This window comes from Salvelinus sp. IW2-2015, linkage group LG10, assembly GCF_002910315.2.
Source record: "Salvelinus sp. IW2-2015 linkage group LG10, ASM291031v2, whole genome shotgun sequence".
NCBI lineage: Eukaryota > Metazoa > Chordata > Actinopteri > Salmoniformes > Salmonidae > Salvelinus > Salvelinus sp. IW2-2015.
The window spans coordinates 19,431,846-19,456,765 of record NC_036850.1 but is presented as its reverse complement, the minus strand read 5'-3'; the positions used below and the strand labels follow the sequence as shown (position 1 = coordinate 19,456,765).

At 40.9% G+C, this 24,920-nt stretch overlaps 1 protein-coding gene across 1 annotated transcript; it reads right to left on the bottom strand.

Annotated features, from left to right (window-relative positions):
- Nucleotides 1-7,681: 7,681 nt before the first annotated feature.
- Nucleotides 7,682-23,859, bottom strand: LOC112081148 (kinesin-like protein KIF18A). The gene is made up of 11 exons (XM_024147281.2): nucleotides 23,769-23,859; nucleotides 23,554-23,663; nucleotides 22,535-22,697; nucleotides 22,214-22,378; nucleotides 18,860-18,981; nucleotides 17,745-18,013; nucleotides 15,223-15,282; nucleotides 9,379-9,784; nucleotides 8,839-8,928; nucleotides 8,624-8,721; nucleotides 7,682-8,064 (listed from the first exon to the last, which is right to left on the bottom strand). Exons 2-11 carry the CDS (start codon nucleotides 23,616-23,618, stop codon nucleotides 7,928-7,930), a joined length of 1,575 nt encoding a protein of 524 aa, XP_024003049.2. The 5' UTR covers nucleotides 23,619-23,663; nucleotides 23,769-23,859; the 3' UTR covers nucleotides 7,682-7,927.
- Nucleotides 23,860-24,920: the final 1,061 nt, after the last annotated feature.

Sequence of the window (24,920 nt, the reverse complement as noted above, 5' to 3'; positions counted from 1 at the left end):
TCAGAACAATAATGTTACTGTTAGCTACAGGAAACTGCCAAAATAATGGGAACACTTCACTTGCGTAAATGAGGGATAGTATATTGAAAGCAGGTGCTTAAACACAGGTGTGGTTCCTGAGTTAATTAAGCAATTAACATTAAGCACGGGCTTAGGGTCATGTATAAAAATGCTGGGCAGGCCATTCTTTTGGCTACCATGGCTATGGTCCAATAGGATGACAATCCCTCCATCCACAGGGCACGAGTGGTCACTGAATGGTTTGATGAGCATGAAAATTATGTAAACCATATGCCATGTCTATCTCAGTCACCAGATCTAAACCCAATTGAACAATTATGGGAGATTCTGGAGTGGTGCCTGATACAGTGTTTTCCACCACCATCAATAAAACACAAAATTCTGAAATTTCTTGTGGAATAATGGTGTCACATCCCTCCAATAGAGTTCTGGACACTTGTAGAATCCATGCCAAGGTGCATTGAATCTGTTCTGGCTCATAGTGGCCCAATACTCTATCAGGACACTTTATATTGGTATTTATCTTGGTATTTATCTTGGAAGTTACCTGTATAGCTTGCTTTAGATCACTCACCTTGTTTGATAAAGCAGATCTAAGTTCATCCACATGTACTGTACTTATGAGGCCAGTTGAAAATGAGACACTAACCAGTCCATTGAGGTTATCAAGTTTGACAGGAAACCATGGAAAGATTTGAGTCATAAAATATGGTGAAACAAGATCCTGTGGTGCTATTCTACCTGTGCAATCCAAGCATAAAGGAATCTGTGCAGCAAAGCTTACCTTATTCTGTAGCTAAAGTAGGTGTCACTTGTCAGGCAACTGCCTATGGACTGCAATATCTCCTAGTGCAGGCCCAGATCCAGAAAATAATATATCAGAACCCCAAATCAATGTAATGCCAGGGTTCTGTCCTGTTCTGTTGGTAGGGAGTGGGTCCCAGCAACCATCTTCTACTGCCCTGCTTTACATTTCAAATCCAGGGTGCATGACAGAAATGTACATAAACCCTTTTTAAATATTTAAATTAAGCAACATGGGACAGAGACCAAAGCTACACTTTATAAAAAGCCAGTTTCACTAGATTGATAATGATAATTAAAACATGGTAATAAAACATCATCATACTGTATTACTCTCCTCCAACTGACTTACTCCAACTTTTGACTTTGGTTTACACCCGCAGCTTCCTCATCATCCTTTCAAATGCATTTCTTTATGTCATACAGTTTCCAATGTTGCAAAAATGCAACATTGGGCTTCAATGGTAGCAACAATTTGTGGTCATAAATTATATTAAAATCACATCAAAATGGTTCATAAGCATTTACATGTGATGAAAAATATTGTCTAATGGTATATACATTTAAAATGAAGTTATATTTTGTCTGAAATAGCCAAATTGATCAACTTGAACAATCCAAATGTTTATATGTTTTAAAGTACACACAATTTTTTTTTTTTCTGTGTATGGAGAACATATAACTTACTTTGAGTAATATATTATTGTCCTTCCTATCTTAAATTGTAGAGAACTTTCAATCTAACTTCTCTACCATAAAATGAATAGTCGTCAACAGCAGTATTCTGACCTCATAAACCATATTAAAAAAATATATTCCGTTTTGTTATTTAGATGTGTAGAGAGGGCATCAAAGTTACTCTTGAAGTATTTGGTTGTCCATATTTGCAGAATTTGGAAAGGAAACTTGTCTAACTTGTCTATCAAAATATGATTGTGGCCCTACACTCTTAGAAAAAAGGGTTCTAAAAGTGTTCTTCAGCTGTCCCCATAGGGTAACTCGTTTTGGTTCCATGTAGAACCTTTTCTAGTTCCGGGTAGAGCCCTTTTGGGTTCCAAGTAGAACCCTTTTGGGTTCTTCAAAGGGTTCTCCTATGGATCAGCCGAAAAAACCCTTTAAGCTCTAGAGAGCACCTTTTCTCTTAGAGTGTTTCTATCAGTGTGTCAACCCTTCAAACCCAATTTAGTTTTTTTGCAACACTTACAAAACTACCTCTCGCTCTGATTCAGAATGTTTGTTTCTAGATTTACATTTGTTGTACATAATCACTACATCTTAGAAAAGACAGGAAATCATATTTCATGTCATGTACATGCATGGATGGCCTACAACATATGCCTGTGTAGGGGCCAGTGTGGTGTTAGATGAGTGGACAGTTTTAAAATTTTCCAGAGGCTACTGATGCTATAGTAATCATACTGACACTGAACAAACATTATTGTAAGATACATCTGGGTCTACGGAGATGCACTATGCAGTGTTTGACATGGTTGCAGGATGCAATTAAGAAAACACTTTATGCTGCTACCAGCTKTCACYGWCTCACGTCAGAATTAGATGTTCATCCATGTTTCTCAAATGTCAAATTTCAAAGTTGTTAAAAACGACAAATTTGTTAAAGGTTAAGTTTTGGCATTAACTCCACATTCTTAAGTTTAGGGTTAAGTTCAGGCATTAACTCCAAATTCTTAAGGTTAGGCATTCATTCCGAATGGTTATGGTAAGGGTTAACTTTCTATAGCTGGATTCAAACTTGCAACCTTTGGAATCAGAGGCAGTTGCTTACACCCATCCACTTTCCCCGTCCCCAATACCTTCTTGAAGGTAACGGCGCTCACTGTTGCCCCTAGTGTCCGGTTTCCACGTCATCTCCCGACATCCTCAGACATGGATGGACGTCAAATACTGACTTGTATCACGGGTGACTTGGCTGGTATTTTTACAATGTTGGGTCACACAGGGTTAATAAGCATCAGAGACCAAATGCCAACTCAGTAGGAAATAGAGAAGCCAGAGTTAAGTGCAGGCAATTGAATTTCAAATGTGAACAGTTCCAATCTCTCTACAGTTGAAGAGATTAACAAAAACCCTGCATCACAGTTGTGTGGGGTTTTTGAGATCGTAAGGGAGGATGGTAGGCCCCCTACTTGGCAGGGATGGCTCAAAGCTGTTTGCTTGGTGCTGATGCTGGGATAGAGCTAATGCCAGCAGAGAGGATCCAGTGTAAAACATTTATTTAGGCTCAGGAGAAAATAAGTTTACTGATAAAAAATCCTGGATTAAAATAGATTTTAAGCTTGCAAGAGAAAAGCTTGATACTATTTTGTCTGTTTTCCATCCCTGATTATCAAGGACAGAATTCATTCCTACCTTCACAATCACTTTAGAAAAATAGCATTGTTAATTTCTATACTGCCGATAGAATGCTATTCTGCAGAGTGGTTTACAGCAGCTGGAAAGGTAACCAAAGTCTTAATGTATTTAAGTGTATGCAAGCAAAGAGTAATTTAGTATTATGTAGTAAAATATATGACTAGATTATGTTTCCAAAAGGTGCATTGAAGAACTTGACTTCAATTTGTCTGTAGGTGAATTTGTGTTCTGTTGACATGCTCTTGTTTTGTGGTTTATAATGATTGTCATTACTGTGATATTACTTGTGTAAGAAGATTTTTTAACACTTGTACTGGACCCTCCTGAGGATGAAGTGGTGAATCTCAAATGGTTTTCTCCACCTTTCTTTTTTGGTAATATTTTTGGGTGATGTCTCTCATACACATAGTATGTCACCTTGTCTGATCTCTACATTTAATATATCTTTTTTTTTTTGGACATGGGTTGAGAAACAGACTTACAGAAACACAGCCACCTACAAAGATAAACCGAACCAAGACACTCCACAGAGAAAAGTGTAATTAAGTAAAAGTAAAAGCTGAAAAACTACTGGAGAAAGAAGGGGGGTGACTGAAACAATAAAAAGCAACTCTCCACTCAAGAAGAACTCTTAAGACTTAATTTTCTCTAATTAGTCAGGAGACAAAAGGATCACAGCTGTGACGCACTGCCTCGTGGGAGACGGCAGCATTGTAGGAGGGGAGTGCGTATGTTTGTGTGGGAGTCTGTGCTTGTTTTCCTACTTACCAGTCATGGAAATAGCAAGCTGCAATCTGTCTTAAACTTCAGCATCTACCGCCCAAACCATGTTCTCTCTCGCACTCAGCTTTATCAATAGTAGCCTCCCTTAAAAGCCCAGCCAAACTCCCCTCAGCTGGAACATCATACAAATATACAAGACGCAACCTGACAATAAAGAACATAGGATCTAGGAAAGTATGGGAATAAATGTTTCATTTTGTCATATTGATGTTTTTTAATAGCACAACTATAACTATAGCAGTTAGCAGTATTAATTTGATAATAGTAGGCCTGCCCCATTATTCTGCAGTAGAAAATCTGGCCATTGATAAAGTACTATAACAAATTTACCTCTCAATTAAGGAAGGCATTTTCCAATGGGTTGGCAGTATACACTGAGTATACCAAATATTAGGAACACCTTCTGCTCTCAGAACAGCCTCAATTCGTTGGGGCATGGACTACAAGGTTCCACAGGGATGCCGGCCCATGTTGACTCCAAGGCTTTCCACAGTTATGTCAAGTTGGCTTGATGTCCTTTGGCTAGAGGACCATTCTTGATGCACACGGGAAACTGTTGATCTTAAAAAACCCAGCAGCGACGCAGTTCTTGACACAAACCCGTGCGCCTGGCACCTACTACCATACCACAGGAGGTTGGTGGCACCTTAATTGGGGAGAACAGGCTCGTGGTAATGACTGGAGCGGAATCAGTGGAATGTAATCAAATACATCAAACACATTTCTATATTCACCCTTTGAATGGCACACATACACAACTAATGTCTCAATTGTCTCAAGGCTTAGAAATCCTTCTTTAATCTGACTCCTCCCCTTCATCTACAGTGATTGAAGTGAATATAACAGGTGACATCAATAAGGGATCATAGCTTTCACCTGGTCAGTTTATTTCATGGAAAGAGCAGGTGTTCATAATGTTTCGTAAACTCAGTATAGGCTTTGGGTATTTATCTTATTAAATTAAAAGTGGTCTGACTTAAAGGGACATTGCGCAGTGACATTATGAAAGGATTTTAAAAATGTAATTTAAGTATAAGAAAACAGACTTAATAACTTCAAATTCTTTGATGCATTTAAACAGATGTCATCTTCAAAAGTCACAACACATAACATGTATTGTCTCTCTGGGAGGTAAGATAAGACAATGATACCAACATGATCCTAGATTCTACCTGCAGTTGCTAAGCAACATCCACCTACAATCTCTCAATCTGTCCCATTGGTCAGTGGGTAAAACGCAGTCGTCTCCTCATTGGCTCAGAGGAAGTTAATAAACTTTAGTCAAGACCTGCCTCTCTTGGAGAAAAAGCAAAACGAAGAGTTTCTTGTGAATGAGAGAGGTCAGTACTTGCGCAGAAGAGTGCGGATATTTGCATTGAGCAGCACCGTGCACAGACATTTCAGGGGTGCTCAAAATTAAACGTTTTAAAATAATAACTTAATAATATAATATTTATGATCTTCCAACTCATGATATATGGCTGGCAGGCTAGTGGCTCGTGTAGATATTTGAGTGGTGGTTAGCTAGAGTCTAGACTACCTGTGTTGCTGATGGAGTCGAGTCAGAGGGTCGTTGATTCAGGCTTTATGTCTTTCTGCCTCTGTGCTGCGCGTATCAGCCAACCAGACCGAGTATTGATGACGTAAATCAAGTATTATCGTGTGTAAATGAAATGTTATGCTGCTGTGGTAGCTTGCTACACACACTTGACCAGTGGCCGCATCTTAAGCAATGCAAGTTTGGATACCGGGCGTGCGCAATCTCCATACAGCGCAGACTGGAAAACAGGCGCAACCCGGGCGCGCCGAGCTCTGTACAGGCAAACCACGTCATGACGACTTGCGGGCAGTGGGTTCAGAACAACTTTACAAAACAATATGTATACAGTGTCTTCAGAAAGTATTCACATCCCTTGACTTTTTCCAAAGTACATGTTAGAATCACACCTGCATTGTACAATATTTGCCCATTATTCTTAAAAAAATGATTCAAGCTCTGTCAAGTTGGTTGTTGATATTTGCTAGACAGATATTTTCAAGCCAATTTAAGTCAACACTAACTAGGCCACTAAGGAACATTCAATGTTGTCTTGGTCAGCAACTTGTGTATATTTGACCTTCTGTTTTAGGTAATTGTCCTGCTGAAAGGTACATTTTTCTCGCAGTGTCTGTTGGAAAGCAGATTGAACCAAGTTTTACTCTAGGATTTTGCCTGTGCTTAGCTCTATTCTATTTCTTATATCCTAAAAAACTCCCCAGTCCTTGCCGAACATGATGCAGCCACCATCATGATTGAAAATATGAAGTGGTACTCAGTGAGGTGATGGATTTAACCCAAACATAACACTTTCTTTTCAGGATGAGTTAATTACTTTGCAGTATTTTATTGGCTTATTGCAAACAGGCTGCAAGTTTTGGAATATTTGTATTCTATTCATTCTCATTTATGTTAGTATTGTGGGGTAACTGCAATGTTGTTGCGCCATCCTCAGTCATCTTCTTCAGCAATTAAACTGTTTTAAAATCACCATTGGCCTCATGGTGAAATCTCTCAGCGGTTTCCTTCCTCTCCGGCATTTGAGTTAGGAAGGGTGCATGCATCTTTATAGTGATTGGGTGTATTGATATACCATCCAAAGTGTAATTAATAACTTCAACATGCTCAAATGGATATTCATGTCAGTTTTATTTTTTACCTATCTACCACTAGGTGCCCTTCTTTGTGAACCATTTGAAAACCTCCCTCGTTTTTTGTGCTTGAAATTCAATGCTCGACTGAGGGATCTTACAGAGAATTATGTGTGGGTTACAGAGATGGGGTACTCAATTAAAAATTGTAAAAACACTTATTGCACAGAGTGAGTCCCTGCAACTTATTAAGCACATTTTCACTCCTGAACTTATTTAGGCTTGCCATAACAAGACATGAGCTTTTCATTAATTAATTTGTAAACATAATTCCTTTTTGATATTATGGGGAATTGTGTGTAGACCAGTTACAGAAAACTGTGTGTGTGTGTGTGTGTGGGGGGGGGGGGGGGGGTGCTCAGCACAGGTAGACCCCTTCTATGCACCTGGCATTGAGCTTCCTGGCTAAAATAAAGATCAACATTGGATGCTGTGCAACGGAAAGACTCATTCAAAGTGATGAGTTGGCTTCTTTCCAGAGTTGGCTTCTTTAAGTCTGATTTTTTTTCTCTGAAGATATATACAGCCATTACAAAAAGGGAGCTGGTATCAAAGTGTATGTACAACACCTATTGTTAGAGCTGGTAGTAAACAAATGTATTTACTTAAGAGCGGCAACTATATGGGGCTCAATACAGCTCTCAGTGAGTAGGAATTTCTTAAAACTGTTCAACATTTAACAATATTTTATGAGCCTTCATTTCTGTTTATGTGTAGCCTGATATTGAAACAGTGAAAAAAAGCTCCACAGGTGAATGAGTTCCCCTATACAGATGGGTTACAAGCGGAATGAACGAACATCACAAGTCTCCATGTCAACAGCATTCACATGCATGGCCATATGACTTGACAGTAAAACAGCATGTCTGATAACTCAATCTACACCTTCCGTTCAATTTTATATTGAAAGGAAATATATGTACAGTAAACAGGGAAAAGCTCAGAAATGAACCATTCGAGAAAAAAAGATTGAAACGAGTTGAATTATTCATGGATAAACCAACCACATACATTAGTAGTTAAACATTTTATTACTAAATAACAATAGCAAATTATTGGTCATACAAACATGTTAATGTAGGAAATAATGTAAAAACATTAATTCTACAACCAAAAATAAAACTAAGAACAAGTTCAGAATCATACACAATTCAAGCAAAAACTATTCAAGAAATCCATAGGACTAATTTCTCTCTCCATAGCTACACACGATTCCCCAATATCTACACGACATCAGCAACTCTGGCACAGCAGCGTCTCACATCCTCTTTGTCACACTCTTGAATTTCTGGGAGGTTTTATAGAATATGGACTTTTTCCTCTGAACATCCATGAGGTGAAGATTCCCCTCAGAAACACTCCTCATAACTCTTCTGGGCTCGTTCTCCTCTGACCCTAAGGAGAAACACAATGCTTAGAAGAGCCCCCGTCTGTATGGAGAGCTTCAAATTAAATGTTTTTCCTTTGCAGTGTGAAAAATCCCAGCATAAAAAAAAAAAAGTTGGTTATTTTAGATTACATAAATTGAACAATAAAACAAATTGCTGTCTAAAACAAATCACATCAAAAGTATGCAATCTGATGAGAAACCAAATTCTGCAGTTGTCCAAAAGCCAAACAAAACCCTTCAAAATAAAATACATGTCATACGTAACAGGCAGACAAGCGCCTTCATTGTTGATTAAAAACAGCTTGGTTTTCTAAAAGCTTGTGTCCTTCATAACAGACATATAAAAAAAAAGAAGCATATTCTGGCTCTGCCCTGAACTTTGTGTTGCAGCTGACAGATGTAGGCATAAGCTCTGCGTGTAAGCACCACTAATTGAAATGAACATGGGGATTTGAGGGGGAAAAAGCCACACATTTAATATATTTTAAAAATAGTGAATGAAAGCAAACTACACTCTTTCCCTGGGTCACTTCAGGGGAGAAATACTGGTATTGTTGCACTCACCAGCAAAACGACGCACTCTTAGTGGTCTGCTTGCTACTACTGTGGGGTCCTGCTTTATGCGCTTGGGTGCTGAAAGGATTTCCTGCTCTCTGCTGCTGCTACAGGGGGAAATGGAAACAAGAGATGAAATGTGTTAATATCTGAGCAGCACAACGCTTCCTTCCCTGATCCTTCACTAGAAAAATGTATTTAGAGTACATCACAACCACACTTACCAGTTTATTTTGCGTTTGCCCTGCGCAGCCGAAGTCATGGCCATGTAGGTCTTGCCACGTCGGATGTCTAACAGAGATGGTATCTCCAGTCTGCGGGAAACAACAAGTCAGGCAATGTCACTTTCCTTCTCAATATTTGATCAGTCTCTGACATGTGACCAAAACATATAAACAGACTGGAATGAGTACAGCACTCTGTTACGTTAGACATTTCTGAGCTCTCTCACTGCCACTTGCTCGTACCTAAAACTTAAGAGACAAGGCAGCTCAACGTTTAGAAATAAGTACTTGGAGGGGCTCGAACCCGAATACAATTTCTGCCAGTCTGTCACCTGAAACAAAATGTGTCAAATAAAAATGTGAATCGTTGCGATAATAAGAGAAGAGAAAAAAAAAAGAAGAGAAGAGAAAAAAAATATATACAGAGAAAGTCTTAATCTATGAATGTATGCACTGTTTTACATTGTTCAGCAGCTAATATTAAACTGGACTGTTGAAATGCTGGAGTATGATGACCATCTTTGACAATACCACACCCACCTTTTGGGGGGTTTGCTCATGTCATTGGCTCGGGGAGCCTGCTGTTGGCTTGGACTCAAGGGGCATGAAGTCTCAGCCTGATGATTGGGGCTACATTGGTAAAGGATGACGGTAGCGTTGGCAAGAGCTGCTTCTTTGTCTCCATTTTCAATGTCAAATGTCATGTTGGGGTCATTGACTGCAGAGTGCTGGAGAGGCAGGAGTGAAGGCCTGTTGAGTGTACTGCTGGCCTCTGGAGTGTAGAGCAGTGGAAACATCCCCTCCTGTCTCAACACATCCTGAAGGACCATGGGAACCTGCGCTGAGGCGGAGACAACACTCCCAGGGTTTGGTGGAGACACTGCCAGCTTCCTCCTGGTAGGTTTCTTGGGAATTGGTTCCATCACTGTCACCTGGGCCACTGGGCCTAGAAAACAACATCAATAGGATTTATTTTTTATGAAGAAGCCACAAAGAACCTAACAAATTTAAGCCTATACATGATCAAATAAATTGCTATCAAGTTACACAACACACTTCATCAAGGTCAATTCCATTTCAATACAGTCCAATCCATTCACTGCGAATTGACAATTAGAGGATTTTTTCAATTTTGGCCTAGCTCTACAAATCACTTAATGAATTGAGAGGTCAAATGAAAAAAAAAAAAAAATCATAAACATCCTCCACCAAGCACTTACATGGAAGTGTATACACCTTGGATGTATTCACTGTGTTAAGACCTTTGGAATGTTGCGGATATAAAAACGTAAAGAGATCCATATTTTACTTGACAGTCACATCTGTTCTACATACATTTATATGGGAGCGTTCTATAAGCTTCTTCCTGAACAGGGTCCAGGGTTCATCCTGTTCAGCCAGAACACTTCCTGTTAGTGGTTGGTGAGGCCTTGCTACTTGGTTTACTAGTTTGAGCTCAAGTGCAAGATAAGAATGCATTATCCAGTCTAAATCACAGTAGGCTGTCGGCTTCAGCATGTGGGTATTCACTAACAACATGGCAGTAGTTTGCCATAGCAATGTCATACATGGCCCAGGGATGAAAGTTTATTTTTTAATTACATTTTTTATCCCATGACTGGAACTGGAGTCGATCTCAGACCGGCGGGAAAACATTTTGCCTCGAGGTCCACATCGGGATGTCGAAATTCAACGGAGGGCTGCACAGATTTTTTTATGACCGATATGTTTGTCAAAAATCGATTTGCGGTCATGAAAAAGGGCAGTTATTTGAAAATAGATATGTCCATTACAATTTCTACATACATTCTATCTAGTCTTAGACATTCAAGTGTGGTCTGGAGTGTCTTTATTTTAATACCCCAAATAATCACCCTCCTGGAGAACTTTAACCCCTGCATGGCCTTACCATCTGTGTTGAAGCACCATACTCATATTTTAAGAAAATCAATCACATCTGAATAGATCTTAGTTGGCACCGGTATAAAAATTAGACACAGTATCACCACCATTGAAAGATGAAGGAATAACATTTCTGTAAAATACTGAAAGGAGAAGTCCACATCTGCAGTAGGCCTAATATGGGTTCTCATCTTTTGGCAGTTGGAGAAGTGTAGAGGTAGCCAAAGAAAGTGAACCTGGTGACCTATACACAGTGCAGACATTAATCAGAGGTGTAAGGGAGTAAGGGCCGGGACACATTCATGCTCACAAATTGAGTTTCACCAGTCCCGACAAGCCCAGCTACTGTGACATGGAAGATGGCTAAGTAGGGGAAAGAAGAAAATGAATCAAATCGATCAAAATCAAAATATAATTCGATGTTACAAAGAAACCAAGACTTAAAGCCCTCAGAACTGCCTCAATTAGTCAGGGCACAGACTCCACAAGGGTTTGAAAGCGTTCCACAGGGATGCTGGCCCATGTTGACTCCAATGCTTCCCACAGTTGTGTCAAGTTGGCTTGATGTCCTTTGGGGGTGGACCATTCTTGATACACACGGGAAACTGTTGAGCGTGAAAAACCCAGCAGCGTTGCAGTTCTTGACACAAACCGGTGTGCCTGGCACCAACTAACGTACCCTGTTCAAAGGCACTTAAATATTTTATCTTGCCTATTCACCCCCAATGGCACAGATACACAAGCCATGTCTCAATTGTCTCATAAATCTTTCTTTAACCGGTCTAATTCCATTCATCTACAGTGATTGAAGTGGATTCAATAAGGGACTATAGCTTTCACCTAGTCAGTCTGGTCAGTGTTCATTAAGTTTTGTACACTCAGTGTATATTTCCACACCATGAGGTTGGAATAACTGTTTAATAACAGCTGTTTGAAAAGACAAAAATGTAAGCCTGTTTTGGCGGGATGGAGTTTTGGCCTGCCCTGTGACGTCGCCAGGCGGTAAACTAGTTAATAGACCAATAAGAGAGTTCCAAACCACTCTGCCAATAACAGCTAGTTTTCAGTTTTCCCCTCCCCACTCAGACCACTCCCAGACAGTCCTAGAACAATTCTTGCTTGAGAAACTACTCTTTGCTAAGAAGCTATTTTTGCTTCTTTTTGACATTTTTTATGGAATACAATCATAGTAAGATGACTTAATTGTTATCCAGAAATGATTTGATACTGAGAAAATCTGCTGCTTTGGACCTTTAACCAATCAAGCAAACATAACAAGGCCACATAAAATCCTTATGGAACACAAAGCAAGGAATGAGGGAAAACAACTTATGGCCGACAAAGCAGGAGTGGACATAGGCCTAACATAGGATAAGTTATTTCATGGTATAAGTGGTTCACAATCACTAGCCATAATGGATGACTCACACGCTTAACAACCTGTCGAATAAAGGATACAGCTACACTGAATGGATCACCATATTAGTCATCAGTGAGGATGAGTCATACACACTACATACTGTTAATTTTTGGTCATTTGATCAAGACTAACTTAGATACAACTAACTTTACATACAACTGATTAAATGGGAATAATTGATATAGGCTACACAATACATTTTTAATATACACCAAAGTCGTTTTAATAGAAAACGTGTCTTCCATTAACCGGCCTAAATGTTATGAATAGAACTTTGGGATTTCATTCTGTAATAAGAGCTTAAACGTATTAACATGAATAAATATGTTTTACGAGAATAGGTAGACTATGATAAAACCTGTCTGAGATTGATGATTATGTCACCTAATGAACATACGTAAGCAGGGTTGTTCGAGGTTAATGGCTGGTGTGTAAGAGTAAAGTGGAGAGCACGTTGCATCAGAGCACAAGGAGGCAGACTCACTTGTTGCAGTGAGACACTGCGGCTGCATCATTTACATGCTGCTGACCACAGCCCTGTGACGCCGCTTCCTACCTACTACATTTTACTGAGGAGGAGGCAATTCCCAGAAATGTGAACTGTGTGGTGGTGGATTTGACATATCAATTTGCCTACCCACCCCCGCACAGACAAAATAGAACAACCAACTAAATTGTTTAATGTAGAAGCTTTTAAGTGACAATGCTCACATTTTTTAACAACATACTTGTGTATCATAAAACGGAGGGGGGATATGGAAGATTAATGGACCTATTTATTCATACGAAGAGCAGAAAGCAATATTTAGGAAATTTGAGTCACAGCTCAGATAGCAAGGCAGGATGAGGGGACAGTGATAAATGGTACCGTTTCTGATGGAGATCTGGCACGGCAATAAATGGCAGCCAAGTTCTTTCAATCACATATTTTTGGCTTGTAGGATTAATACATGCATGAGGTGCTATTTCTGGTGGAGACCGCACCATATTAGGGTCGCTTGGCTGCTGCCTCCCTCTTTATAGTGCTGCTGCTGTTATCGCTGACGGGACAGGGGCGTTTACGCTGGCCTTGCCTACCTTCTTTTCCCTGCAGTGAATTTGCATTTTCATGAATGAGGTTTGAGCAGCCTGGGTTGGGAGGGCTGGATGCTGGATTGACTGAGTACAAGATACGGAGGAAAGGGGGAGGGGGTCAAGGAGGGAGAGTGTGATCGAGCAGGAAAAAGTAAGACTGTCACAGAACGAGGTTGGAGAGAGAGAAGAGTGATTGAAATTGTGTGGGCCATCCTGTGCTGAAGGGAGATAAGGGGATGGGTACAAGGCATTGGACTGGCGGGGTGCAGAACCCTATTGAGAGGGTCATGTGTGGTGACCTGCACTCGTATCCACTTCGAGATGGTGCGGTAATGAAAAGGTTGGAAGAGGGAGGATCTCCATACTCAATCGTTATCAAGCTCTGATGCTAGTTACACAAACACAGAATAAATCAAGGATTTCACACTAAACAGGTAACATGACTTGGACAAGATCTTATTTCATATCTAAAGCGTAAATCATAGTCCACAGACACGATAGTCCAGTGTCCCATAGCTACCTGGCTCTGAGATCACCATCTGCGGGGGACACAAAGCCCGAACGCGCACCGCCCCACAATTCCCAACCAACTTTCTGGTCTGGTACGCGTCCTCTACTCATTTGAAAGTGTTGACAGTTGGAGAAACTGCTTGAGGTGCGCTCATAATGAGAAAAGTATGAAAGCCAACGGTCCAATATTCTAACACTGCAGTGCGAATGTGTACTGGTTTTGGACTATGATAAACCCTTAAGGCCATTCATGTAATGGACGATCACAAAAAGCCATTCTGAAGTAGATAAGACATGCAAAAAAATAGGGCTGTGACGTTCATGGAATTTTGGATGAAGGTTATTGGTCAGCCAAATGACCGTGGTCACCGTTATTACTGCTCGAATAGCAAAATAAAAAACACACATCTCCTCTGCTCTGTTCCTGACCGCATGTGCTGCTGCCTGTTTGCTACAACACCTTGCTTGTTTCAGCAAGGAGTAAAGTTATCACATTGTTAACAGTCCATGTTACCGTAGAAACAGACTCAACCATACAAATTCCTGGCCGTCCCGTCTTCAGTCAGCCGTTCCACAAAAAAAAAGTTAACTGTTATGAGGGTTATTATATTTTCATGACGGTTAAACAGTAATTGTGCCAGCCCTAGTAAAAAGTGTTTTTAAAGCCATTTCCTGTTGCGCTGTGGTCGTCCGGTGTTGTTTTCTTAAAAAATGTAGCTGACGTTTCCCACAATGTGTTTCAATCAAATGTAGACCATCTGTTCAGCAGAAAATGTCATTACAGACAATTTGGACGGCCATATTTCACATACTTCCTTATTGTACTTCCCTAAAGGTTTCCCAGTCCCTTTCTTTCTTTAAAGGGGTCTCAAGTGTTATTTCATTTTCACAAAATATCTTTAGTTCCAGACCAGAAAGTCCGCAGTGCTGCACAACTGGAAATCAAATTCTATTTCATGTCGGAATACTTTTTGTAGTTTCTGTAACAGTTTGCCTATTTTATTTTTCCTCGTTTAAGAATCAGTTGAAGTGCCAATTGATATCCCATCATCTCGAGGATGGCAGAAGGGAAATTAAGTTGTTACACTAAACACCAGTGATCAGTGGGAATAAAACAAAAAACACTGTTAATCCACAGATCAATATTACTAATTTCTCACTTCAGTTTGAGCACTACAGAGGGGATGTTTAATATTGTCAGTTCATTATTTTAACCATTTCAGTCCTTGTGGTCTTCTGAAAAAAGCCTTCTCTGTTAACATCCCAAGTTTATACTAGTGAATCCTGAAACCAGTTTTATCACAACTGAAATTGCTGATGAACAATTAACAGCTGAAACAGAGCTTTTACCACAGGAGTGATGACTTTGATGGACATATTTGATCCCCTCTGACTGTCACTATGAAGGATTCCATGTGGCAAGCTGTTAGATTAATGACCAGGTTAGCAGGCCTGAGGGAGAGTAAAAACAGGTTTACCTTTCGATGATGGATTGGGTTGAAGGCGCAGCGAGACTCTCCTCTTATGTTTCTCAGCACCTGAGTGACAGACAACAGTATGTTCAACAACACAGCCTCCTTCATGAATACCATGCCACCCCCCCAGTTATCAGCACAACACACAGCATGACTAGCATCACAGCTCAGCCTGCACAGTTATCAATAGAACAGACACAATCGTGCCTCAGCATTTGGCTGTGGTAAATGTGAATAGTCATCATGAACTGCGCAGCAGTTCTGAACTTGAGCACCGCACACGACAAGAGGTTGCCCCCATCCCTCCCGCTAATTGGGCAACTTTAGAAAATGTTCTGTATGAGTGAGGGAAATGCTGTAAATTGCAAGGACTCTATGTATTTTGAAAGATGAGATGCTAAGGATTATAATAAATACTGCTTTGATGTCATACAAGCAAGCCTAACACCCATGAGTCCCAATGTGCACTTCACATTTCCATATCATAAAACTCATGTAATATACATTGTCAACATTTATGATTACTATGTTTGATGTACAGTTACAAAATAACATGGCGTTATACCCTGGGTTGTCCTGAACAGAATGAGCCGGTTTGTTGTATTGTGGAAAAATTTGCAGCGGACCACGCATTTTAATTTACTCATGAATCCATTCCATGCACACAAAATTACAATCTGTTTCTCTGAATTGCTTTGTGAAAGCCTAACACTAAGATCCTATTTTATAATTTTGCTAGTCATGTTGGCAATAGAACAAGCGCTCAAATTTCACCAACCTGCCCCAGATTGTGATTTATAAAAATTGACTGTTTTTGGATTGTGTAAGCAACAATAATTGTGTAAAGGCGAGGATGCAGGGCTGTATTCCAGATAAAACAACTACAAGTGTACTTGCTCTAATTCCTAAACGGCACAGCTATGAGAGCTCAAAAAAGCAATGTATAGTTGAGGACTTCTGAGTCATAAAACTGCATTGAAATTAATTTGGAACTGTGCAGGTGTGTGGCCACTTGGAAACATCAGTTAGACCCCCCACTCAAACCTTTGTAATGCTTTTGTCTTTTGTTGCACCTATCTCAAATTTCCCAAGAATATTCTTATCATGTTACTGCGGGGAGAATGTTTGGATTTTGTTAAAAAACAAATGCGGCAAAAAATTACAGTAAATGTAAAAATGCACATAAAATCAACCGTCTAATGTTTGGATTCAGTCTTGTGTCAGCTGAACGGTTGGCCTCACCTTTAGTCTAATAATTTTGCCCTAATCTCCACTGTTCCCTTTAAATTTCTACCATGGTTATGCATTTCCATATTTTTTTATTTTTCTGTAAGAAACATTTACATTTAGCTCTATCCCTATCCAATTCCCACAAGTGTTAGGGGTTAAAAGTTCAATGCAGCCATTTTTATCAAAATATGAAATCATTTCTGGGTAACAAGTTCTTTACTGTGATTTTAACCATTTTAATTGAAAACAAGGAAACAAAAATAGCTTCTTAGCAAAGAGCAATTTCTCAAGCAAGAAGTTTTCTGGGACTGTCTGGGGGTGGCCTGAATGAGGAAGGGAAAACTAGCTGTTATTGGCAGAGAGGTTTGGAACTCATTCTTATTAACTAATTTACCACTTGGTGATGTCACCAGGCAGGCCAAAATACCATCCCGCCAAAAGAGGCAGACATTTAAGCAGTCTTTTCTTAAACTAAAAGGGAATTATCATAATTTTACACAATTTCATAGTGTGGAAATATATATAAAATGCAGGAAATCACATTTTTGACTGCACTGGGCCTTTCAATAAATGTAGCTTTAAATAAATAATAACAGTAGTCTTCAGGATAGTCATTGCAAGGTGAAAACGGAGGGAATAGAACAAACAGACGGGACCTATTGAGATCTGGTATCATACATTTGTGCTCATGGCTTGTGAAAGGAGGGTCAAATTACAGGATATCACTCAACTACAAGCACAAGTGGACAGGGCCAAAAATACTAAATAAAAGACACAGGGAAACAAGCATGTGACGGGTGCAGGGGGACAGGTGCGGGGTGCACCTGCTGACATATGATGGACAGCAACATGGTAATTAAGTATTGCTGGCCAGCTTTGGTTCACGCTCCATTGTCTCCTAGGGGCTGAATGTCATGAAAGGAGGCCTGATGGCGCACTGGTGCTGGGTTATACAGGACCTGGAGAATGGTGGCTCCAGTGTGTGTAGGCTCCCATGATCAACAGTAAATAGAGCCCAATAGCCCAGGGCCACCAGATATTGCTGTATGTTATACTACAAAGCAAGATCAATGCCAGCTAACTTGCCAAAATATATTTTGATTTTCTAGAAAGAATGGGCATGGTCTAATTAAATCAACAACCAAAAACAAATATTGAACTTCAGCTTTCTTAATTAAGCAGAAAATCAATAGCTTTGTAGTATACCCCTCAGGGGGAAATTACATGTCATCGTTGTCACGGGGAGTTGAAGCTAAGTCTGCGTTTTTTTAAGACAACATAAGGGCATGACTTACTACTGCAGGGACTGTTTTGATGGGGACAGATGAGGTGTGAAAATGACAGGATGTGTGCGAGCTCTGGCCTAAGCCTGGAACCCTCAGCCTGGGTCTCCTCGTCCTTCTGCTCCCCTGCCTTCTCCTGATCGGCCCACACCACACCCCTCTCCCTGAGGACCAGGTGCTCCAGGTCCTGGTTCTCAGCCTCGTCGGTAGCTGTGACCAGGCCCGATCCCCTCAGCGTCCAGTACTGTCTGCTGTAGGCAGGCAGCAGCATGTGCACCATTCTGAACAGAAGAAAGCATGAAACTCAGGCTTAAAAGATGTTCTGTTGAGTCAGTATCACAATTTATAGTATAAAGTTGCCAAAGTGAATTTTGTTGCACATTTATGCAACACCTAGTATAGTATAATTCATAAGACTAATAATCTCTATTCACTAATTCATATAAGTAAGCGATAACGACACTGTACATTCTCTGGAGGTAATGTATGACAGGTATGGATGGCACACAGTCATTCATACTCACATAGTACAGTGTGAGTCACATGACTCATACTCCATTTTTCATAAATGTTATTTCATATCATTTTTAAATATCATTCCCATCTTAATGTCTGTATCTACCTGACCATATTTACCCATTCATGTAGGATTGAGGCCTGAAGATTCCTTCTAAAACATGTAGCAATATCTGTACAACAGATGTTGTGGAGTATTGGCTCAGATTGACTTAAGTCTACTTGACAGGTCTGAAAAGTCTGACAAACCCCTTTAAGACTTAAGGCCATCTTATGGTAATATCACTGCATTTCCACTCTCTGTCTTCAGTGGATACAGGTGGATGATTCAACTCTGATACGCAATGCCAGGCTTTTGTTCCAGCCCTGCTGTAGCATACCAGACTCCAGCAATCAGCTGCTCAACAGGAACAAAAGCCTGCACACCCATTAGCTTCCAGCTGGAACGTTGGCTTGGCCACATGTTTTACACAGTAAGTGAGGTATTTTTCCACTGTGGTATCACTGGGGTAAAGAGTATCAAATACAACAATGAATATCGGTATAGAAGTCCAAATTTTGGTATGGCGACAACATTACGCGTTCAATACTGAAAAAGAAAAATGACCTACTTTTTAGTCTGTTTGTTCTCCTGGTCCTGGATGCCGATGAGGTGGGTCATTTGCTCAATGTGCTGCTTGAGGTCCTCTACCTGTAGCTGGAGCCTGTGGCAGCGAAGGTCCTTCTGGAGTACCTGAGGGGGAAAGTGGAAGAGCTGGTGAAATGACCACGAGGGAACATATTGAATAACCCTGACCACAGCTAGAGAACAAGCTGGCAGGGAGTCATCAGTGACTCAGACAATGAGTCTTGAGGGGTTTATTTTGTGCCATGCTTCATCTCTGAGAACCTGTCTTCTGGGTAAAAAAAAAATAGCTGTCATCCAACTCTGACGTAAAAGAGTATACGAAACGACAGCAGAGAGAACATTTGACAAGCGGATGAATCATTGTTCTGTGCCACTTCCTAGAAGAGGGATGAGAAAGAGGAAAAAAACATCTACATGGTTTTAGGTAACTGGCTGTGTGAAGGATGCGTAAAGATCATTGATCCATTCACCTCAGTCATCCACCAGTGAACAAGAGCAATAAAATAAGCACAGTTCTAATTACCTGGAGAACAGATGGAAGAAACTGTCACAACAAGTTGGGACGTATTTGCATAAACAAACAAACTAAAAGTAAAAAAATATATAAATGTATATTTATAGCATAGAGTTAACTTCCTGTGAGGCGTTCCCATCCCTTCTATAATTCCCTCTGGGAGATGAAAAATGACATATTTAAAAGGGATAGTTCACCTTAACTATAAGTAGAACCATTTCTACGTATAATTAGCCATTAGTTTATTATATGGATCTTATCCAGCGAGTCAGCAACCAAAAAGAAGGCTTTAGGTAGCTTACAATTAAGCAGCATTGTCAATAAATCTTCACAGTCCCTCCTGGATTTTGTGAGGATTTTGTGTGATATTTGCGGGCAACAATGCACTGACGAGGAAAGAAATGTGTGTTAACGTGTGGCTTGATTGAACCATATTATGCTGTAAATGTGCAATGATTGTTAAAAATTGAAATTCTTTGCTGACTCAAAAGGAACACCTACAGCTGAAGTGGGAAGTTTACATACACTTAGGTTAGAGTCATTAAAACTTGTTTTTCAACCACTCCACAAATTTCTTGTTAACAAACTATAGTTTTGGCAAGTCAGTTAGGACATCTACTTTGTGCATGACACAAGTCATTTTTCCAACAATTGTTTACAGACAGATTATTTCACTGTATCACAATTCCAGTGGGTCAGAAGTTTACATACACTAAGTTGACTGTGCCTTTAAACAGCTTGGAAAACTTCAGAAAATTATGTCATGGCTTTAGAAGCTTCTGATGGGCTAATTGACATCATTTGAGTCAATTGGAGGGGTACCTGTATTTCAAGGCCTACTTTCAAACTCAGTGCCTCTTTGCTTGACATCATGGGAAAATCAAAAGAAATCAGCCAAGACCCCAGAAAAGAAATTGTAAACCTCCACAAGTCTGGTTCATCCTTGGGAGCAATTTCCAAACGCCTGAAGGTACCACGTTCATCTGTACAAACAATAGTACGCAAGTATAAACACCATGGGACCACGCAGCCATCATACCACTCAGGAAGGAGACGCATTCTGTCTCCTAGAGATGAACATACTTTGGTGCGAAAAGTGCAAATCAATCCCAGAACAGCAAAGGACCTTGTGAAGATGCTGGAGGAAACAGGTACAAAAGTATCTATATCCACAGTAAAAAGAGTCCTATATCGACATAACCTGAAAGGCTGCTCAGCAAGGAGCACTGCTCCAAAACTGCCATAAAAAAGCCAGACTACGGTTTGCAACTGCACATGGGGACAAAGATCATACTTTTTGGAGAAATGTCCTCTGGTCTGATGAAACAAATAATAATGACCATCATTATGTTTGGAGGAAAAAGGTGACGCTTGCAAGCCGAAGAACACCATCCCAACTGTGAAGCACGGGGGTGGCAGCATCATGTTGTGGGGGTGCTTTGCTGCAGGAGGGACTGGTGCACTTCACAAAATAGATGGCATCATGAGGTAGGAAAATTATGTGGATACATTGAAGCAACATCTCAAAACATCAGTCAGGAAGTTAAAGCTTGGTCGCAAATGGGTCTTCCAAATGGACAATGACCCCAAGCATACTTCCAAAGTTGTGGCAAAATAGCTTAAGGACAACAAAGTCAAGGTATTGGAGTGGCCATCACAAAGCCCTGACCTCAATCCTATAGAACATTTCTGGGCAGAACTGAAAAAGCATGTGCGAGCAAGGAGGCCTACACACCTGACTCAGTTAGACCAGCTTTGTCAGGAGGAATGGGCCAAAATTCACCCAAAAGACCCTGGGACTAAACACCTCCCTCTGCAACTGGATCCTGGACTTCCTGATGGGCCGCCCCCAGGTGGTAAGGGTAGGCAACAACACATCTGCCAAGCTGATCCTCAACACGGGGGCCCCTCAGGGGTGCGTGCTTAGTCCCCTCCTGTACTAGCTGTTCACCTCCGACTGCGTGGCCAAGCATGACTCCAACACCATCATTAAGTTTTCCGACGACACAACAGTGGTAGATCACGACAACGATGGCCAGTCTATAGGGAGGTCAGAGACATGGCAGTGTGGTGCCAGGACAATCACCTCTCCCTCAACGTGAGCAAGACAAAGTAGCTGATCGTGGACTACAGGAAAAGGAGGGGCGAACAGGCCCCCATTCACATCGACGGGGCTATAGTGGATCTGGTCAAGAGTTTCAAGTTCCTTGGTGTCCACATACCCAACAAACTATCATGGTCCAAACACACCAAAAAAGTCATAAAGAGGGCACGACAATGCCTTTTCCCCCTCAGGAGACTGAAAGAGTTGGCATGGGTCCCCAGATCCTCAAAAAGTTCTACAGCTGCACCATCGAGAGCTGCATGGCATCCGACCGAAGGCGCTGTGTTACTTTTTTATTTAATTTTTTAAAACTTTATTCAAGAACTCTTTCTTGAACCGCATTGTTGGTTAAGGGCTTGTAAGTAAGCACTTCACAGTAAGGACTACACCTGTTGTATTCGGCGCATATGACAAATAAAATTTGATTTGAACAGCGAGCCCTCTTTTTGTACTGCGGTGATGGGTCAGCTTTGTGATAATATTGCAACATTTTTACTGTTTTATGCAGAAATAGTGCAGTGATTGGTCAAATTTGCAAGCCCTCACATAATATGCAGGGAATTGTTGATTTAGCAACAAAAAAAATAAGATCACGGAATCCTGGAGGAACTATCTTCCTCTACCAGTACATGAACAAAATAACCCATATACCACACCACTAACACCACCCCTGGGTCAAGAGATACCATATCTCCTGACCCCTCCAGCAGTTGCCTCACCACTGGTGGCTGGGAGTCCTGTCCCAGTAGCTTCATGTCATTCTCCACACGGTGCAGCCAGCCATTGTTCTCAAGGAAGCGCAACTCAGCCTCCTCCAGCCTCTTGCGGATGTGCTGCTGCTGTGTGAGCAGGGAAGCCAGCTTGCGCTCGTGCTTGCAGGTGGCCTATTCAACAACAGAGCCTGTCAGATTGGGGTACGACAAAGGAGTGTATGCACTTTAAAACATCCATCTATCACTGGTAAATCATAAAAGACATGCTCCTTCTGGGACCATTTTCTGGCTAAAACGTCATGGTGATAAGCAGGGCCTTTAACAGACCTTCTCAGTCTTGTCTTTGGCACCGAAGAGCTGGGCCTGCTGGTTGCACTCCTCGCTGTGGCGCTGACGTAACTCGTTCTCCTTGAGCTGCCGCTCCAGAACAAGGTGCTCCCTCCTGATCTGAGTACGGCTGGAGAAAATGCTCTGTAGGGACTCTGACACCCTATCCAGAAAAAAGGAGCAACCAGACAGTTATCATTAAATGGAGTCTTTGCTTAATAATGGAGGGCAAATGTTTATAAAAATAAAAAAACGTTTCAGTGTTTGCCCTTCCTCAAGTAAAAATCCTATGTCATGTTATTGTACGACTCAACAGGTTGAACAGTGTTCAAATCAGGCAGCTGCCCTGGATCACCCCCAGCAGCTTTTACCCATAAGGCAGAGGCCTTGCAACAATGTCTCATTCTAGTAAAGGAAGAGGGGTATGCAGGTAAATAAATAAATAGACAGTGGAGAACAGCCGCTGAGATGTGACTGCACTCTCCAATGTAACCCCTGTGACGTTGGAGCCGCCGTGGCCTTGCCAGACTGATGAATTTTTTATTGTGTGAGAAGCATGCTGCCTCTCTTCAGAGCCTCACATTGTGTAAGTTGTGAATTCTGATGCCGGTGAATGAAATGCGTGGGAATGAGACTCATTCAACTTTCCACCCCCCCTTCCCTCTCTCCCTTTTTAAAAAGATGCCACTGCAGCCCTTAGAGGGGACTGAAGGAAGGACATTTTTTTTAATATAGCTAATATCGATATATTGTGTAGTTTTATTTACATTTTTTACGTGGCTCACAGCTGCCCCTATCAAAAATGCAGAGCAAACTCTCCACCCACCAGGTCCTTGGGCTTTGTACTTTTCCCCTCAACATTATAAATTATCTATGGATTTCAATTAAAGTGTACAAGTTTAAAGGACAACACTCAAGTGTGGTGCATATTATGCATAACAGAACTTGTATTGCTATATAAATACAAGTTTTGCCTTTTGGTTGTTGCATGCACATTGGCACAAGAAATAAGTGCTTACTTGTGAATCTCTGTTTGGTTCTGACTGGAGATGGTATTAGAGCCTCCAGGAACAAGAGGGCCCATCTTCCTCTCCTCATATTCTTTCAACTTCTGCTTCAATTGAACGATCTGAAATGGCATAAACCATTGATAAATTGTGAAATGTCCACACCTTTTCTGACCATAAAGGCCTCCAGTCTGTGTAGTAGAGATGGGTGCTTCGTCTTATATTACCTCTTCTCGCTGCCTCTCACATATCACTGCATACTGGCCGATGTGACTGTCCAAGCTGACAACATTCCTCTTGAGCTAAAGGACAGGTAGATGCATGTAATAATGTATGGAGGGAGAAAGAAGAGGCATTACAAACATAAATATTGTAAGAAATGCCATGTAGTACAAGTTTCACTATCAAAACCACCTCTGAAATCATGTTTGGCTTTTAAAAACAGAGTTTATTACAAATGAAGGTACACTAAGGAGAGCACAGCCAAAGAGGCCTAAGTAAATCCTATAACATTGTTGGGTGGGTGAGTAGTTTACTGACGATATTGATCTCTTTGGCCCTGTTGGCGTATTTCAGTGTGTTGTGGTGTCGTCATAAGATTTGGAGGTGGGGCTAATGTTGGCGATCATGACCGTCTGCAGTTCCCGCCAAGAGAATCTTTAAGGAGTCGTGTTAGCTTGCTGTCCCTGTATGGTATGTGGGCTTTCTTACTCTGCTAAAATAAAGAAAGCAAAACAACAGCCTGAGAAAGAGTAAAAGTGCAAAACAGAAAAGTTAGGCCTACACATTCAGTTTGAGGTGGGAAAGTCTGAAAAACCTCACTGGACATTAATGCTTTTTATTTATATCAAATTAATTCCACTTGCTTGCGTTAAATGGAATTGACCCACAGTCCATGACCCTTGAGGACTCAAAGCATACAGTAAATGCCACAGTGACAATGGAACACACAAATAAGGCTGTATAGGGGTGTGTTTTAGAATAGTCAAATACACTGAATGTACAAAACATTAACAACACCTGCTCTTTCCATGACATAGACTGACCAGGTGAATCTAGGTGAAAACTATGATCCCTTATTGATGTCACTTGTTAAATCTATTCAATCAGAGTAGATGAAGGTGGAGGAACAGGTTAAATATATTATTTTAAAGTCTTTGAGACAATTGAGAGATGCGTTGTGTATGTGTGCCATTAAGAATAAAGGGTGACTGGGCAAGGCAAAAATATGTGGAGGTGCCGTTTTGTAAGAGCACGGTATGGTAAGTGTTAGGGAAGGGGTGCCTAGGCACAAAGTGGACAGATTTGTGGTCAATGAAGGACTGTCAAACACAGCGTGGGTGTTTGATGGACACTACTGCTCAAGAAGTTTCCGGTGT

Coding starts and splice junctions, on each gene's coding strand:
- LOC112081148 (XM_024147281.2), bottom strand. CDS start 23,618: ATGGGCCCTCTTGTTCCTGGAGGCTCTAATACCATCTCCAGTCAGAAC. Junction 18,014..18,859: donor GAGAACAAACAGACTAAAAA/GTAGGTCATTTT, acceptor TCTTCTGTTCAG/AATGGTGCACATGCTGCTGC. Junction 8,929..9,378: donor ATGAGCAAACCCCCCAAAAG/GTGGGTGTGGTA, acceptor TGTTTCCCGCAG/ACTGGAGATACCATCTCTGT.